The sequence below is a fragment of the Mirounga leonina genome, unplaced genomic scaffold (genome assembly GCF_011800145.1).
Source record: "Mirounga leonina isolate KUSES-001 unplaced genomic scaffold, KU_Mleo_1.0 Mir_91, whole genome shotgun sequence".
NCBI lineage: Eukaryota > Metazoa > Chordata > Mammalia > Carnivora > Phocidae > Mirounga > Mirounga leonina.
In genome coordinates, this window is record NW_023270839.1 from 46,162,369 (window position 1) to 46,179,281 (window position 16,913).

The 16,913-nt window shown below is 38.0% G+C and overlaps 1 protein-coding gene across 2 annotated transcripts in view; it reads left to right on the forward strand.

The window, feature by feature from the left end:
* Nucleotides 1–8,857, forward strand: part of ARIH1 (ariadne RBR E3 ubiquitin protein ligase 1) — a 127,455-nt gene extending 118,598 nt beyond the window's left edge. For both annotated transcript variants that reach the window (XM_034994894.1, XM_034994895.1), the window contains one exon: nucleotides 677–8,857. In XM_034994894.1, coding sequence (XP_034850785.1) covers nucleotides 677–761 — 85 coding nt within the window. In that variant the 3' untranslated portion in view covers nucleotides 762–8,857. The remainder of the gene's footprint in view (nucleotides 1–676) is intronic.
* The last annotated feature ends 8,056 nt before the right edge of the window (nucleotides 8,858–16,913 follow it).

Here is a 16,913-nt window from a genome sequence, read left to right on the forward strand (position 1 = left end):
GTGAGCTAACCAAGCTTTTTTAGAGTTTTTATTAGATTTGTTTTTTCTAAGGAGAGGATTACTTTGTCCTAGGGGTAGAGGATACTTCAAAATGTGTTGCCTCTTAAGCTAAAGATGCAAAATGTTTGCTTTCTCAACATGGAGCTGCTGTTTTCCCCAAAGTTGTTTCCTGACATATATATACTAATATCTTTTTAATAGTAGTAGGAAAATTTGGACATTTGGAAGACTTGGAGATTTAGTTCCAAGTAATATTTTCACTTCCCTTAGTCAGCTATAGTTACTACATTGTGTTTATAGTCACTTTCACAGTTAACAAAGATTTTATAGGTGGGAATCAGTAACCCTTGAAATTATTTCTTTCTGAAACTATTATCTGTAGAATGACAGAATTGAATCAAATGCTTTCTAAGGGACTTAGGAATTTCTTACAATTTATTACTCTAGAATTAATTCTCAAAACTGGGAATCACAACTTTTGAAGAATACCTTTTTAAAATCGGAAAATGGTTTGTTTTTAGCTGTGTACATCTAGACCTGAAATGTGCCTGTTAAAAAAAAAACAAATGCTTCTTCCAGGTCTGGATAAACTGTACGAGTGCCTTTAAAATTAAGTAAATGCCTCTTTTTTTATTATTGGAGGCTGACAAGTGTTTTTTTTTTTCTTTGATTGCAGATACTGTGAGAGTCGACGAAGGGTTTTGTTACAGCATGTGCATGAAGGCTATGAAAAAGATCTGTGGGAGTACATTGAGGACTGAGAATGGCCCTGCATAAAATGAACTCTGAAAACTTTACCATCTAGAGTGCTCATGCAATTAAAACAAAACAAAACAAACACAAACAAGGAGGCACTAAGCCTGTTCTGACACCTCTGGTCTGTAGTACCAGAATTCTGTTTTGTTAACGGAAAGTTTAAGTAAATTATATTGTAATAAAAAAAGGTAGATAAACCATTGTACAACAGTATTCTAGGCCGCCAACAAAAGTGTGACAGACACACTAAAAGCCCTCCAACTTTAACTTGTAACGTAGCTTCATTCTCAAAGCTGACTCCTTTTTTTCTTTTTCTTTTTCCTGAGTATAGTACAGTTAAAATTTAAAACTGCTCCTTGACACTGCTTTTCATGTCCAAACCAGCCATTTTGTTGTACTTTGGTAAAGAACTTCTTCCCCTTCCTCCCCTACACATACAGATACACCCACACACACAGACTGACTCTCTTTCTCTCATACCCCAAGGTCATGAGTGAATTAGTGAATTAGTTCCTTGTAAAGAAAATTCTTGGGGCGGGGAAAGGGGTAGGCAGCAAGAGGAATTAAACAAAAAAACAAAAAACTTTGTATATGACTTTTAAAACAAGAAGACAACACAGTATTTTTCAAAATTGTATATAGCGCATATGCATGGACAAAGCAAGCGTGGCACGTGTTTGCATAATGTTTAATTACAAAAAATATTTATTCTTTAAAAATCTTCAAGATTATGTCTATTTGCTGTGCATTTTCTTTCAGTTTGCTTTATCTTTCCAGGGTTGAGGGTTGGGATAAAGGTGTGTTGGTTTAGCACCTCTGGAAGACCTAACTAGAGCTCTGTGATTTTCCTTTCCTGAGATTACTTTGCCCTTTCTCGTTTTGATAAGTCCGTTGCTGGCCATGGGCCTCATGCCTTGAATTCCAGCTCTTGATCAGGGACAGGGAGGTCAAGCTCTGACTAAATGCCATGGCCTGATAAGGGCCGCAAGAGGGAGCTTTTTGCTGTCGTTCAGGAATGACCCAGTCCCCAACCCCCCCCCCCCCATGGCCTCATTCATCTACCTAAGCCTTTGTGCACCCGTGTCATGCACATACCTGAAGGCTTCCTATGCTCCCTGTCACATCCAGAGGAGACATTTCAACTTTTTTCTTTCTTTTTTTCCCCCCTTAATTGCTGCTTTTGAGCCTTTTAAGATTTTAGTTATGGCTCTTCTCTCACCCCTTCTTTACATTAGGGTGTCAAATAGAATGTTTTTGCTTTAAATATAAATATAAATAAATAGCCATTCACTTAGTTTCAGATTGTGAATTTAAAATGGCAGATACTGAAATTGCTTGTGTGTGTTGCTGTGGGTTCAGTTTGAAGGCAAACACCCCTAGAACATAATATTCCCATCTAGTGCATTTAAATAGAAATCACTGAGTTTGCTTCTTTTCTACTGTCAGCAGATAGGAGAATTAATAATGCATTTTAGCTGTGATGTCCATTTTTATGAAATTTCTACTAAGAGCTATGTTAAAAGTAAAGGATGGTGGTGGTTTTATTAACTATATACCTGTTTAGGCCATTCTGGCTGTGGTATTTTTCAACAGGTCAGCATCCCTAAATCTGTCAGTTTTATACAGGAGTGCATAGTGAGCTAGGCAACTAGATCAAGAGGTCTTAATATTAAATACCAGTTTTCGTGACCTCTTTGTCTTCCTTTAAATGTCTTGCGCCTAGGGAGTGTTTACCATTTGTGAGGCAGCTTTGTCTGCTCTTGCATTGTACATCTTATTACTCCATTGGGAAGTAGGTTCACTTTCCTCTGGCCTTTTGCCTAAGTTAGGCTTTGCTGAATCAACCCTACTTTTCCTTTTAGAAAAAGGTTGTTACATGAGATGTACTTGCAACTGTTCTTTTCCCATCAAAAATCAGTGAATGTTTGCTGAGTATATTATGCTGCTTCCTTAAACCACTTGTCGCTTTAGGATCAACTTCACCCATACCTTTTATCCTCTCCTCCCTTGCCACCTCAGGTGCAAATCTGAACTCAGTGTCTGCTTCTTCCATAGTCTCTTCTCCCCTCTCCCCCGTCATTCATTTGACTTTATTTTAAATGACTGCATCAATCTTAAAAGACATTTATCAAAACTAAGGAGATTTTTTTTTTTTTTTTAACAGAAAGCTTGAATGAGTTCCTTTCCCTGGTAACTTTGAAAAGCAGCCAGAGTTGCTATCTAGATATATGTGGCTCCCTTAAAATGTTTTGTGTATGTGTGGTGTTTTTAAAAATCTTACCAGTTAACTGCAGTATCTAGGTTTCAGTGTCATGAATCCTCTTTACATGCTGCCCTTGCAACAAGTATCCAAAAACAGTGTGTGCACTTCATATCAGCCCCCACCCATGGAGGAACAGTGCTTTTTAGAGATGCTTTTTAGTTTCAGTGTTGGCATATTACCTAAGGGTATTGCAGGTGTGGGTGCATTCCCTAATTTGTATGGATCAAGGTGAACTGGCCTTTTCTGAACTTCAAGCTTTTAACAGCTATCTCCATATTTGATGGAATTCCCTGAGTTAATTGCTTTCATTGTTAGTAGCTTCAGTGACCCCAGCTGTGATAGGCAAGCCATATTGTATGACAGCTTCCCTATTTCACCTACCTAAGTCTTTTTGTCAGAGACCTAAGTCTTTTTTGTCTATTCACGGTAAGCACCAGGGTCTCCTTGTCTTCTTGAGGGCAGTTACATTGTCTTTTGAAAGTGCATGCTTCATTTGAACAATTCATTGAGCAGTAGATGGACTTTAAATGATTTTCAATAAAATTTTGATCCAAAGCTCAGGATACACACAGTGGTAAAATTGAGTAGCATATAATATCATCAAACTCTAAATTCTGTGTAATTTGCTGCGACCCAGATTGTATGTGTTTTATGTGTGTTTAAATAAATATATTAAATACACATGTGTATACATACACACCTATATAACAGATCCAAGACTGACTGACTTGATTTGAAATGGTTGAATCTGCAGTGTAAAATGTGGTTCAGCCATGATTAGGAACTGAAATTTAGTACAAGAGAGAAAAGGACTTGATGTAACAAAATCTTTTAGCTACAAATCCCGGTATAGAGCACTTGGGGGATGGGAGGGGGCGGGTTGGTGAGACAATCAGATCGGTAAATTGATTAAATGCTCCTAACCCTGTAATTTTGTGCATAGAGCACCCTGTGGTGTGGAAATAACTGTTCTTAGATTTTCATTGTAACTGGACTGTTCAGGTTGCCCAGAGGGAAAGAACATTCCTAATTCTAATAAAATAAACTTTTATTTTGTTATTCCATTAGTTACTTATGTTTATTTTTATAGTTTAAAAAAAGATATATTGGTGGCCCAAGTCACCTATATTATGTGCCTTATTCACTGTTCCTACTTAATATAAAATGATGAGATTTGGTTCAGTTTCTTTGCAGGGAACTGTGAATGAGACCATCCCCAACAATTAACTTGGTTAATGAAGCCTTCGGAGCATTTTCTGAAAGCTTTCCAATTTCTGTCTTGAACATTGAATTTAAATTGCTCTTTGGGTTGTAACAGTGATATTAGATGCTCAGATTTTTGTCAGTTTTTTAAACTATTTTAAAAGTCATTTAAACTCCCTCACATTGCTTCCATTTAGCTCACTCTTAAAGCTACTAAGTATCTCTTGTAGGGGTGGAGGGAGACTTTTTTCTTAGAGAAGGTCCCCATAAATCGGGAGACCCCATCATTGATATTCTAGCCAAATCCAGATTTGAAGACAATTTAATTTGGTTTTATTTGGATCTATACTTATGAGAGTTCATGTATCACTTTTATCTTCAAAGCACTTTAATTTCTATTACTGTCTGTGAGAAGAAAATAAGGCTCAGTGAGGTTAAGTAACTTGCCCAAGATTTCAGTTCCTTCTATCTGGGACTCAATCAACATTGTACTACCTCTTTGTATATTAATTTAGTCTCAGAATGACCTAGCATTCAGTACCTGGAAAGGTGGCTCTTAACTACAGCATTGTACTTTGAAACCGCATAAAAGACTATATAAATGCCTGTCACTGCTGTTTGAGGAAGGTTAATGTACTATCTCTGATCTTTAATTTGTTGATGCAGTTTCAACAAATGTGGCTCTTTGTTTTGCCCAGTCAAATGAAACCAGCTATGAGAGAAGAATAGCCCTTCCCACCTTGCTGATTAGGACAGGACTCATGGGAAGACTATCCCATGTGATAGTTGAGGGTAAAGGGTTCAGCATTACTTGATTTGATAATAGTGGCCAAGCAATTTGCACTTAATTGGTCTAGTTATTTGTTCAAGTGAATTTTTAATATAAAGAGTTTTGGATAGCCTACTAGAACGTGTTACAGAATTTGTTTTGTAAGTGATAACTGAAAATGTACAAACAACTGAAATCTACTTGTTCTCAGCATTTCTTGGAACTGGATGGCATATGGGGCTTTAAAAAGATAAGTAGTGAGCATTATGGGGAAATCTTCGCTCCTTCAGGAACAGGAAAAAGTGTGGGCCCCTCAGATTTTGTCAGGTTTCTTTGGGGATAAAGTTGGTGTATTTCTGGTTCATTTTAAGGGATCTGCTGCTTAATCTCCCAAGATGAAATCGCTAACCTGGAAATGCTCAACTTGGAAATAAATAGTGCCTATTGTAGGAGTAAACAGACAACTTCTGAGTTTTAATTTTTTGCTTATTGTGGAATTAAATCAGTGTTTAAGGCAACTGTTGGTCTTTTCTCTAGGCAGCAGGTTGGGAAAAATGAGTTTTTTTTGAAAAGCAGTTTTCAGACTATGATTAAACCACAGATACGCTTGTTTAGGGCCATTTTCAGAGTTGGAGCCAATTAGTATATAAATCAATCACACATTGATATGTAGCAGCTCTGACAATACCAAAAGCACAACTTTATTACAGTAATCCAGGGGTGTCAAGTAAGACAGGAATCTCAAAATCATATCTACAAGAGTCAGGTAAATATTTTAATAGACTACTGTGGGCTAAGTGGGCTCTGAGAGGAGCATGGGAAATAAACATGTGAATTCTCAATTTTGAGATGTTGGTAATTCACAATATTCTTAAATGTAGGTCAAAAAAATTACACTTGGGCCATACTGTTTTTCAGTTTGTGTTAATCTTGGGTTTGCTACTGAATGCCACTGTCCATCTGACACACTGGAATCACTAAGCAGAGTAAAAACTAATGCCTACATTGCACCCCGTAGAGATTATGATTTAATCACTTTGGTTGTGTCCTGGGCATCAGTAATTTTTAAAGTCCTATCCTTACCCCCATCCCTGATGATTATGCAACACAGTCTGAGACATGCAGACAAGGTTGGGACAGTTGATCTAGACGTGTATAGTTTCAAGGAGGGGGTATAGGTGAGCACTCTAGGTCATAAAGGACAATGGACCTGTGGCAAATTCACAAGCTCAGGAAAGGGCTATACTGTAGGCCCTAGCTGAGTGGGGTTTGTGGATTGGTGTCTTCTAAGGGTCTAGTGCAAAGTACCCAATTTGTTTTTTGTTAGTTTTCTGGTATGTGGTACACCTTGGAGAAAATAATTCATTTTACAAAACCAAAAGAACAGTAGAACTGATGAGCAGAGTAGAATGTTCCCATCAGTTGGCAATATATTCTCTTCCCAAGGGGGAGGAATCTATCTGGGGAGTAAGTTAGTGTAGAGTCCGAGCAAAGGTAGTTGAATGGTTATTAGCAAAGCTGTCATTAAGCTATTTGTGCCAAGTCAATGTACTTAATCACTGAGAGTTAGAGCACTTGAGAGTCTCCAGTTTCTCACTGTTGTTTTCATTCTTGTGTGTTAAAACAGTGGATTTTCCTGTTTTTATTCCCAGTGTGGTGTAGTGGGAAAAAAATCTCAATATTAGCCATAGTTTTTTATGGGCTTTTCTTTTGTAAAATGGGGATACTAATAGGAGCTCTAACTTGCTGAGTGCTTCTTGCCAGATGCCTTATATTATCTGTATCTTATAAGCAGCCCTAAAAGTAAACATTGCTATTCTATTTTATAAATGAGAAAACAGGTTCATGGATGATTAACTCACTCAAAAATTAGAGTTTGTGGCAGGGTCATGCTTGTCTAATTCCATGTGTTCATTCCATCATGCTCTATTGTCTGTTTTATGGGGATATTGTGAGAATCAAAGAAAATTAGTTGGAAAACAAAGCCTAGTTACAAATAATAAGCATACTAGTACTAATTTAGACAAAAAAAAAGATCCAGAGCCGTCTCATAGACTCCCAAAGGCAGGATGAGATTGGACCCAGGAACTAAACTGGCATTGTGTATCATCTGTAAATCCACATCATTCTAACAGCTTCTGCTTTTCTTGTCAGCTACCCTGTAGCCCCAGGTGTTACATATTAACTGTGCCAGACAAGTGAGAGAACCACACAGCGGTGGGCCAGGATCATCTGTACAAATGTGGCTTCTGAGAGCTTACCCCTAAGGGTTGGGAGGCAGATCTTGGGAGGTCATGGTTTGCTAGCTGCATGTCACAAAAGTTGTCTTCGACAAAACCAAAATGACCTAAAAATTTTTTTTAAATAAATGTAAAGAATTAGTATATAATAGGCAATTTTGGCTAACTTATTTCATGTTTACAAACTGCTTCAGGTCCATATTTTTTAAACTCACAATCCTGGCTGGCTCAGTTGGAAGAGCGTGTGACCCTTGATCTCAGGGTTGTGAGTGTGAGCCCCACACTGGGTGTAGAGCATACATTAAAAATAAAAAATAAAAATCCTATGAAAGAATTACCATACCCATTTTATAAGTGAGAAAATAGAAGCTCAAAAAAGGTGGGTAATTTTCCTGGGGTATTCCTTTTGTATGTGGCAGAATGAAAATTCAAACCTAGAATCCCTCAGTGATATCCATGGTATCAAGCACTGTTCACTGGAGGTACAGGAGTGAACAGAGTCTGCTGGTTTATCTGAAGCTATTAACCCTGATTCTACACAAAGACTCAATGGATTGTCCAAGGTCCCCCAGACAGTGGCAGAGCTGGAAGTACATTTTGACCATTACACTGTATTTCATCGCACTAGTTGCTTTAGACCAAAAGTACCTGCTAAAGTTACATTCACTGGCTAAGGGATTTCCAGCCTTAGATTGCCCTGGAGACTCAATGACCAGTTCTTATTTTTGGCTCTTCTCTAGTCAAAATGTTTCTTTTGTTGTTAACCTCAGATACTGTACTAAGAAGGACCCAAAGTATGCCTTTTTCTGCCTCACATTTGAGAACCACCCTAGTGTTTTAATGAGAGTTAAGAAACAAGCTTCATATTCTCAAACCCTTTTCAGAAGGCAATCTTACCTATTGTGAGCTGGTTTCCTATGCACAGGGTAACATTTCTTGGCTTGGTGTCTTCTTTGGCACCTGTATAAAAGTTTGGTATTTGCTTTTCAAGCTCCCTGCTTTTTGCCATGGAGTATTCAAGTTACTTTCAGGTTAGGAGTTTTGAAGGTGATCATAGGAATATAAAATTAATTCTGTATAGTAGTTAGTTCTCCAGAGAGTTCTCTAGGCTTTGTAGATTTTAGATTGCCTTCCGATGGCTAATGTTGGTTTCTGTATAAGAACAAAGCGGTGCCCTAGAAGCCACTGAGGTGTGCGTTAAACGGCTGTTTCTTAGAATTGTGAATCTGGGGGTTGTACAGTGAGGATTCAGTTCTCTGGAATCAATAGGCCATGGTGGGATTCCTGGGGAGTAAACAAACAGCGTAGGATTTCATCCCAAATTTTCTGAGGGACACAATCTAAAAACAGTACCTACTGAATTTTCCAGCTTACCCTTACAGGGAGGCTCCCTATGTGTACTCTCTCTCAGCAGGTCACATCATTTGCTCAGAGGGAGTACAGCATAAAACAATAGCCAGCATTTATGGAGCACCTCTTGTGGGCCTACTTGGGCAGTAGACATTCTGATGGAATGCTCTAAAATTGTAAGTTCTTGCATATGCTCTCAAGTCATTTATAACCTAATTGCTGGTCTTCCTGGTATGAACAAAGTTGTTTGCTCATTAATAAATTCCTACCATATAACCCTGCCTTGTGGTTCATTTCTACATAACTAGGGCAAATACTAAAGAGTTTTCTAATAAAGAAGACAGCATAACCTGAGTGTCCCAACAGCTTTGGGGAAAGATGCCTGCTTTGGATAGGAAATGAGTCTGTATCCAAAAATCCTGCACCTGATTTGGAGCATTGTAAAGGTCACGGCTGCAAATGTCAAAGAATGGGCTTAATGAAGAGTGATAGTGTTCTATATGCCTTTGAAGAATTTTTGCTTTTTTTTTTTTTTTACTAGCTTGCAATAGAGTAGGTTAATTATTGTACCATCTGTTCGTGTTAAAATCATATTAGTACAAGTCAGTGCCTTACGATGGTCAAATGGTTGCCCACTAACCAGTGGAAATAAACTATTGTTCAACAAAATTGCTTCATAGATTCTAAATGCTATTTCTTTGGGACACTCAATTGTGTGTCCTTTAAGATAAATTCTATAATCAAGGGCCTAGCCTGAACAGACACGGAGGAAGGAGAACAAATCGGATAGGTTAGTAAAGGTTTGGAGACAGATGCTCCTGGAATAGGAATCCTCCACTCACTTTTATTTTAAATTGATATATAGGAATCAATATTTCATAAAATGCGCACATCTTACATGCTAAGTTTGATGTTTTGACAATTGTATACACCTGTGTAATAACAACCCAGAATAAGATAGAGAACATTACCATTAACCCAGAAAGTTCTCTTGTGCATCTTTCAAATAATCTCTGCTCCCATCCCTACTCCAATGACTATTTGCTATTTACTATCATGAAAGATTTGTTTTGCCTGCTTTTGGACTTTATAAAAATGGAATCATATAATATGTACACTTTTGCATCTCGCTCTTCTTTCACTTAAAATGCTTTAAAGATTCAACAGTATTGTATGTTTTGGTAAATTATTCTTTATTGCTAAGTAGTATTTCATTCTATAAATATACCACAATTTGTTTATCCATTCTCCTATTGATAGACTTTTAGGTTGTTTCCAGCTTGGGGCAATTATGAATAAGGCTGCTATGTATATTCTTATGTAAATTTTAAATTTTGTTTTGTGGATACATGTTTTCATTTATCTTGGATAAATGCCGAAGAGTAGAAAATTACTGAGTCATATGGTAAGTGTATGTTTAACTTTTCAAGAAACTGCCTTCCTGTTTTTCAAAGTGGTTTACCATTTTGTATTCCCATCAGTGATAGAGTTCTAGTAGCTCCATATCTTTGTCAGCATTTACTGTTGTTAACAAGTGTTTTTTTTTATTAGCCATTTTGGTCGGTATGAAATAACTCTGATTTTAATTTACATTACATTTCCCTGATAATTAATGATGTTGAGCACTTTTCATATGCTTACCTTACATTTGTATATCTTTCATGAAGTGTCTTTCATGTCTTTTCCCATTGGATTGTCTTTTTGTGATGATTATTCTATGAATTCTGGATACAAGTCCTTTAACGGATATATGTGCTGTGATTTTTGTTGTTTGATTGTAGACAGTGGGTTATCTATTCACTTATTGGGATATTTTGATGAGCAGGAATTTTTATTTTGATAAAGTCTATCTTATCAATTTTTTATTTTATAGTTTTATGACCTCCAGGTCACAAAGAACATATTTTCTTCTAAAAGTTTTATGGTTTGGGGTTTTATGTTGAGGTGGATCACAGATGGTCTATGACCCATCTCAGTGGTTTTAAGCTTTACATCTTTGGTTTGGAGTTTTACATTTAGGTATATGATCCATCTCAAATTAATTTTTGTGTTCAAAATGAAATTTATTTCAACATGGATATCCAGTTTCAGCAACATTTGTTTTAAAAAATTTTTCTTCACCAATTAGATTGACTTGGCAACTTGGTTGAAAATCAATTGACTGGTTATTTCTAGACTCTCTATTCTTTAATCTGAAGAAATTCTTTTAGCCTTTTTCTTATAGTTTCTCTGGAGATGAATTATCTCAGCTTTCATCTGTCAGAGGATGTTTTTATTTTACTTTTATCTTTGGTATTTTAATTGGATATAGAATTCTATGTTGACCTTTTCTTTCTTCTTTCAGTACTTTAGAGAAGTCATTTATTTATCCTCAGGTCTCATTTGTTTCTGGTTGGAAGTCATCCTTCATTTTTTTTTTTTTTACCTGTGCATAATGTAGGTTCACCCTCCCACCCCCCATGATTACATCTGCTCTTTATCTTTGATCTTCAGCAGATTGACTAGAGATGTTTTTCCTTGTATGTAGTTTACCTAATCTCTCGGATCTGTGTTGATGTTTTTCACTAATATTGGATATTTCTTGTCCATTATCTCTTCAAATATTTCTCTTGTTCCATACTCTCTCACCTCTTCTCCTTCTGGGACTCCACCTTCACATATACTAGATGATTTGATATTATTCTACAGATCTCAGATGATTTTCCCCACATTCTTTTCTCTTGTTCTCAGTTTGGATACTTTCCGTTTAGCTGTCCTTAAGTTCCCTAAATGCTTTCCTGTTAACTCCATCTAATGAATTCTTTATTTCTGATATTGTATTTTTCTTTTTCTTTTTTAAATAAACTTTTTTTTTAAAGATTTTATTTATTTATTCATGAGAGACAGAGAGAGAGAGGCAGAGGGAGAAGCAGGCTCCCAAGGAGCAGGGAGCCCGATGTGGGACTCATCCCAGGACCCTGGGATCATGACCTGAGCCGAAGGCAGACGCTTAACCATCTGAGCCACCCAGGTGCCCACTTTTTTTTTTTTTTTTAAGTAAACTCTACATCCAGCGTGGGGCTTGAGCTCATGATCCTGAGATCAAGAGTCGCATGCTTCACTGACTGAGCCAGCCAGGTGCTCCTGATACTGTATTTTTCATTTCTAGCATTTCATTATATTTGTATAGTTAACATGTGTCTGCTAAAATTTCCCATTTCTTCATGAATGTTGTCTACATTTCCACTAGATTTTTTAGCATTTTCATCATAGCTATTTCAAAAACCCTATCTATTGATTCCAGTGTTTGGCCTCCACCAGAATTTTTAGCATTTTAATCAGAGTTATTTTAAAGATCCTGATAATTCAGCATCTAGGTTGTCTCTAGTTCTTCTATTGAACCTTTCCTCTGTTACCATGGATCTCATTTTCTTACTTTTGCACGTGCCTTTGATTTGATTGTATGCTAGACATTTTGCACACACACAAAAAACAGGAGAAACCGAAGGAAATATTACTTACCTTCAAAATGGGGCATGCCCATTTTTCTTTCAACCAACTTGAGTAGTGGCTCAGTTAACCTAGGTCTGGGCTTTATTGTGGCTTTAGTTTAATTCAGTTCACCATTAGCTTTAAATTTTGAAGGCAGAATCAGCACTTTCCCTTCAGTAAGTCCTGGGTTTGGGACATTGGCAAGATTCCAGAGATTTGACTTAGCTTCACAGCCAAGTCATCAGTCAGTCTTTGGAAATGTGAGAGATCGCAATGGAGACAAAGTGATCTAGCTGCCAGGTTTTTTTTGGTCAGTGGAATGGGGTATGGGGAGGTATTTCTCTCCATTCCTGTATGTGCCCTATCCTAGTCTTTTGAGGAATAATGCCCACAGTGCTTTGGGGATGGATCTCTCAGCTCTCCTGCCCCACTGCTTAACCTTCAAGAGTGCTTCTGGTGGATTTTTCAGTGTTCCTCCTTTGTTCCCTCCTTTTTAAAGGGTATCTTGCACTTGGGAGAGGCTCCACTTACCTCAAAGGAAGGACTGATCTGTCTCAACTCTTTTATCTACCCCACTCCCACTTCTCATCTGTTATCTCCCCATACTTGGTTAAGATCCAAGAGATAAGATTGGTGAATGGGTTCAGGCTTTCTCTGTGGATTTGGGTTCTCTCGATGCTAATGTCATGCCAGTCTCTATGGGCCTGTTAAAATTTTGTTAAATTTCAACTGGTTTGTCTTTATTCCCCTATGGGGGATTCCTCTTCCCAGCATAGTTCAGCCAGAAATATGAGTAGCCATGGGTCTGTCTCTCCTCTGAAGTGCTAAGTCCTTCATTTATGAAGGTTCATTTATGTTTCTTTATGTCCTTATCTTTCTGATGGGTTTAAAAAGATTTTTTGATCTTTTAGCTAATTTGTCCTTTTCTTTGTTTGCTAGGATGGGAGCTATATCCTCTTGTGATTTTCAACATCCAAATCAGAAGTGAATTCCAGGAATGAGAATTTTCAAAGTGGTTTCATTTACATATTTTACTAACTAGTTTATAAAATTAAAAATAAATGGATAATAAAAAGTCAAATTTTATTCAGTGGTAAACAATGAAAAATAAGTCATCTTCCCATTCTATTTCCCATAGCCCTCTTTACTCCCTGTACAGAGACAAACATCATTACCAGTTTCTTGCAATTTCTTCTCAAAATGTTATTTACAAAATGTGAATATCCTCCCCACCTTATTTTTTTTAAGAAACAGAAGCATACTCTATTTTTTACACTTTACTTTTTTCCATATAATTATTTCACCATCTTGAAGTCTTTTATAGGCTATAATATATGTTAGTATGGATGTACTTTGGTTTATGTAAACAATCCCTGGTGATTCAAGTTGTTGCCAGTAGTTTTTCTCACAATGCAATGTATATTCCTTTGCCCACATTCACTGTTGAGTGTATCTGTGGTATCAGGAATGGGTATATTTAAAGTGCTTCATGAAGGCCACTGGAGCTTCACATTATTTTATAGTGTGTTTCCCTAGGTGTTCCCTGGCTCTTAGGAGTTGGTGGTATGAGTTTTGGGAGGACCAGTACCACACAAGAGGCATAAGGTGCTGTGCTAGAGAGTTGCCTAGCAGGTGACATCAGAACAAAGCTGGCTGGGTTAGACCCTATCAGTGTAGCTGTCTTCCCTTCCTCTCTCCCTCCCTTCCTCTTCTTTTCTTTTTTGGGGGTGTAACTCTTTCTTTATTCATATATTGGGGATGTTAAAAGTTACTGATGCCTGATTCCTCTCCTGCATCCTCAAGCCCTACCATGGGGGAGAAAAAGATGAATGTCATTTTGTTTGTAATGCCTTAACTAGCTGTATGACTGAAATGATCCTGATAAGCAAAATTACATCCAAGGAGGATTTCTAAGGGAAATGAAGACTCATTTGTTATATAAGAATCAGTGTCTTTGTGATTCTGGGATCTTCCTGTGAAGATGTTATGTTTTTTGAGGAATTTGTTCCTAATTACCTATCTAATTAAAGCACATTAAACTTAGTTATTGCAATTTGAGAAACCAACATGCTTTCTTATGAAAAAGGCCCATGTACAGAAAGTGCTCCATCTTTCTCCTAAGATCTGCGATCCAAGGAGAGATATATAAACATAAGATAATAACAACATCTATTTATTTAATAACATAGGCGTAAAGAATGTCATGTAGTCCTCACAGGACCCCTTTCAGGGAGATTTTATATATTGGGAAGTGTGCTTATCTGCTTCCCTAAGACTCCCTATCTCAGTACTTGACTTTACTATTCATCCAGTTGCTTTTAAAGTTAGAAACCTGGTAATTTTCCTGTGATATCTATCCCTCCTTCTCTCATTCTCCCATATCCAGTTCTACAGCATGGAAAAATTTACTTCCTAACATCCTTGAGAATCTATTCACTCTAGTCCAAGTGAACTATTTCATTGTCATTTGTTTGCAGTATCCTTTAGTCTCGCCTAGATTATCAATTCTTATCCCCCTCTTGATTCATTTCACTCATTAGCTAACATGAACTCTTTATTTTTTTAAAGTTTATTCCTTATTTTTTTGAGTGTCTCTAAACTCAATGTGGGGCTCAAACTCATGACCCCAAGATCAAGAGTCACATGCTCTTCTGAGCCAGCCAGATGCACCTAACATGGACTCTAAGTCTGACCTTGTCACTCTTTGCTCAGAACTCTCTAGTGCCTTCCCAATGCCCTTAGAATAAAATCCCTCACATGAGCTCTGTGGATCTGCACCACTAGTCTTTCCTACCTCTTCACCTCTTGCAACCAACTCCTTTCCCCTTTCTTCTTTCCAGCCACACTGGTCTTTTTGTGCTGCAAACTGGCCAAACTTCTTCCATCCTCAGGGCCTTTGCACAAACTCTTCCTTTGCCTTAGGATTCTCCCCAGGCCTTGCCTACATCCTCATCCCTTGTTCCCCAAGCTAATGCCTTATCCCCTAGATTTCATTTTTAAAAATCTCTTACTTCTCTGTCCAAACAAATCTATATTGGATCACCCTGTTATTTGCAATGCTCCCTATTTCTCCTTATTAGCATTTACCACTCTTCTAATTATATAGTTATGTAGTTCTTTTCATTTAATTTTATTTTCTCTAATTGGAATAGGTAGTACATCCACTTGGTAAAAAATCCAAGTTGTACACAAGGCATAGAGTAAAAAGTCTCTTCTCTTCCCTGTCCCTCTATATCCAGTTGTTCTTACTAATAACCACTTTTAACATTTTGAATATCCTTCCAGAGTTATTTTCTGAGTAGACAAGCAATTCTGTATATAATATTCCTCTTCATTTTTTGCCTTCTCTTTATTAACACAGATACTATATACATTTTTCTGTAGTTTGTTTTTATCAGTTAATAATGTATCTTGACAATTCTTCTATGTCAATATGTAAATTGTTGCCTCTTTTCATGTACCAGATAGTATGGGCTTACCATAAAATTTTAACCTCAATTATTAGACATTGAGGTTTTTTTCAGGCTTTGGTTATTACAAACAATGGTGCATTGAATAACTCTGTATGTAAAGTCATTTCCCGCAAATATACCTATAGAATAAATTCCTAGAATTGAAATAAGGGAATTAAAGGCTTTATGCATTTTAAATTTTGTAGTTATTGCCAAACTGCTCTCAATGGAGGTTGTATCAATTCACATTCCCACTAGCCACAGATGAAAAATGCATGTTTCCTGACAACTGTGTTAGTGAAAATTTTTTTCTTTGCCATGTAAGAGGTGGAAAGTATCTCTTGGAAACTTTAATTTGCATGTTTTTTCTTCCTTGCAAAGTTATACTTCATGTTTAACAGCCATTTGTGTTTCTTATTTCGTGTGCTGTTTCTTCATAAATTTTGCTTATCTTATTAATGTCTGATTTCCTCTCTCTACTTTAAGGTCCGTGCTGTGGGTGCAGGGATCTTTAGTTAGTTTTGTTCATGACATGGTTAGTTCCAGGTGCTAGAATGAAGCTCAAGAAATGACTGGCTCATGTCATGCAGCAGTCAAGTTCAGAACCCATGTTTGACTCCAAAGTCCACATGCTTTTCCACGATCACTCACGGGAAAAACTAAGCTTTTAACTCACCACCCCAGGGGCCTGATGGGTAATGTAAAACGGCTTAAGTGTGTCAGGAAGTGGATTGTGGCAAAATGGCGAACCTAAGTACAGTCGCAGCGGTTTCTCACGTTTTACTGACATTCGGGAATGGAAGCCCACGGTCGGATTTTTACATGCCCCCAGGCCGGGTTTCTGGCTTTCTTGCGAAATCTCCCGGTTTTTAAATATTTCCAGTCAAAACAAGACTGCGCTCACATGCAGCCCACCGGCAGCGGATTTGCAAATTCTGGCGTAGAGAGTGGGAACCTGATGAGGCGAATACCTCAGGCAGTGAAAGCTAAGAAACGAGGAGGTTTCGTTAAAGTCGAGAATGGGGTTCTGTATCCTAGGGTTTGAGGGCCAGGATTCCCGGAAGGCCTGAAATAAACGCAAAGTGGCGGAAGGATCGCGCGGTCTTCCCGGCTGTGTCCGGCCAGTCCGGCCAGCGCGATCCCGAGTTTCTCCAGCAGCGCCCAAAACAACGTCGTGGGGGCGGTCAGGGTTGCCGTGGAGGAAGAGAACTGCCCGTGTATTCCCTCACCGGGCCCATCCGCTTCAAGCCGTCGCGAAGCACCACCCGACCCTTCCCAGGTTTCCTGAGGACCCTCCCGGGTGAAGCGTTCAGGCCCGCGACCTCTTTTAGTTCCCCGCTCAGGCCCCTCCCAACTCCCCCAGTGCCACGACTTCCGTTTGCCTGGTCGTCTGGGAAACCGCCAACTTC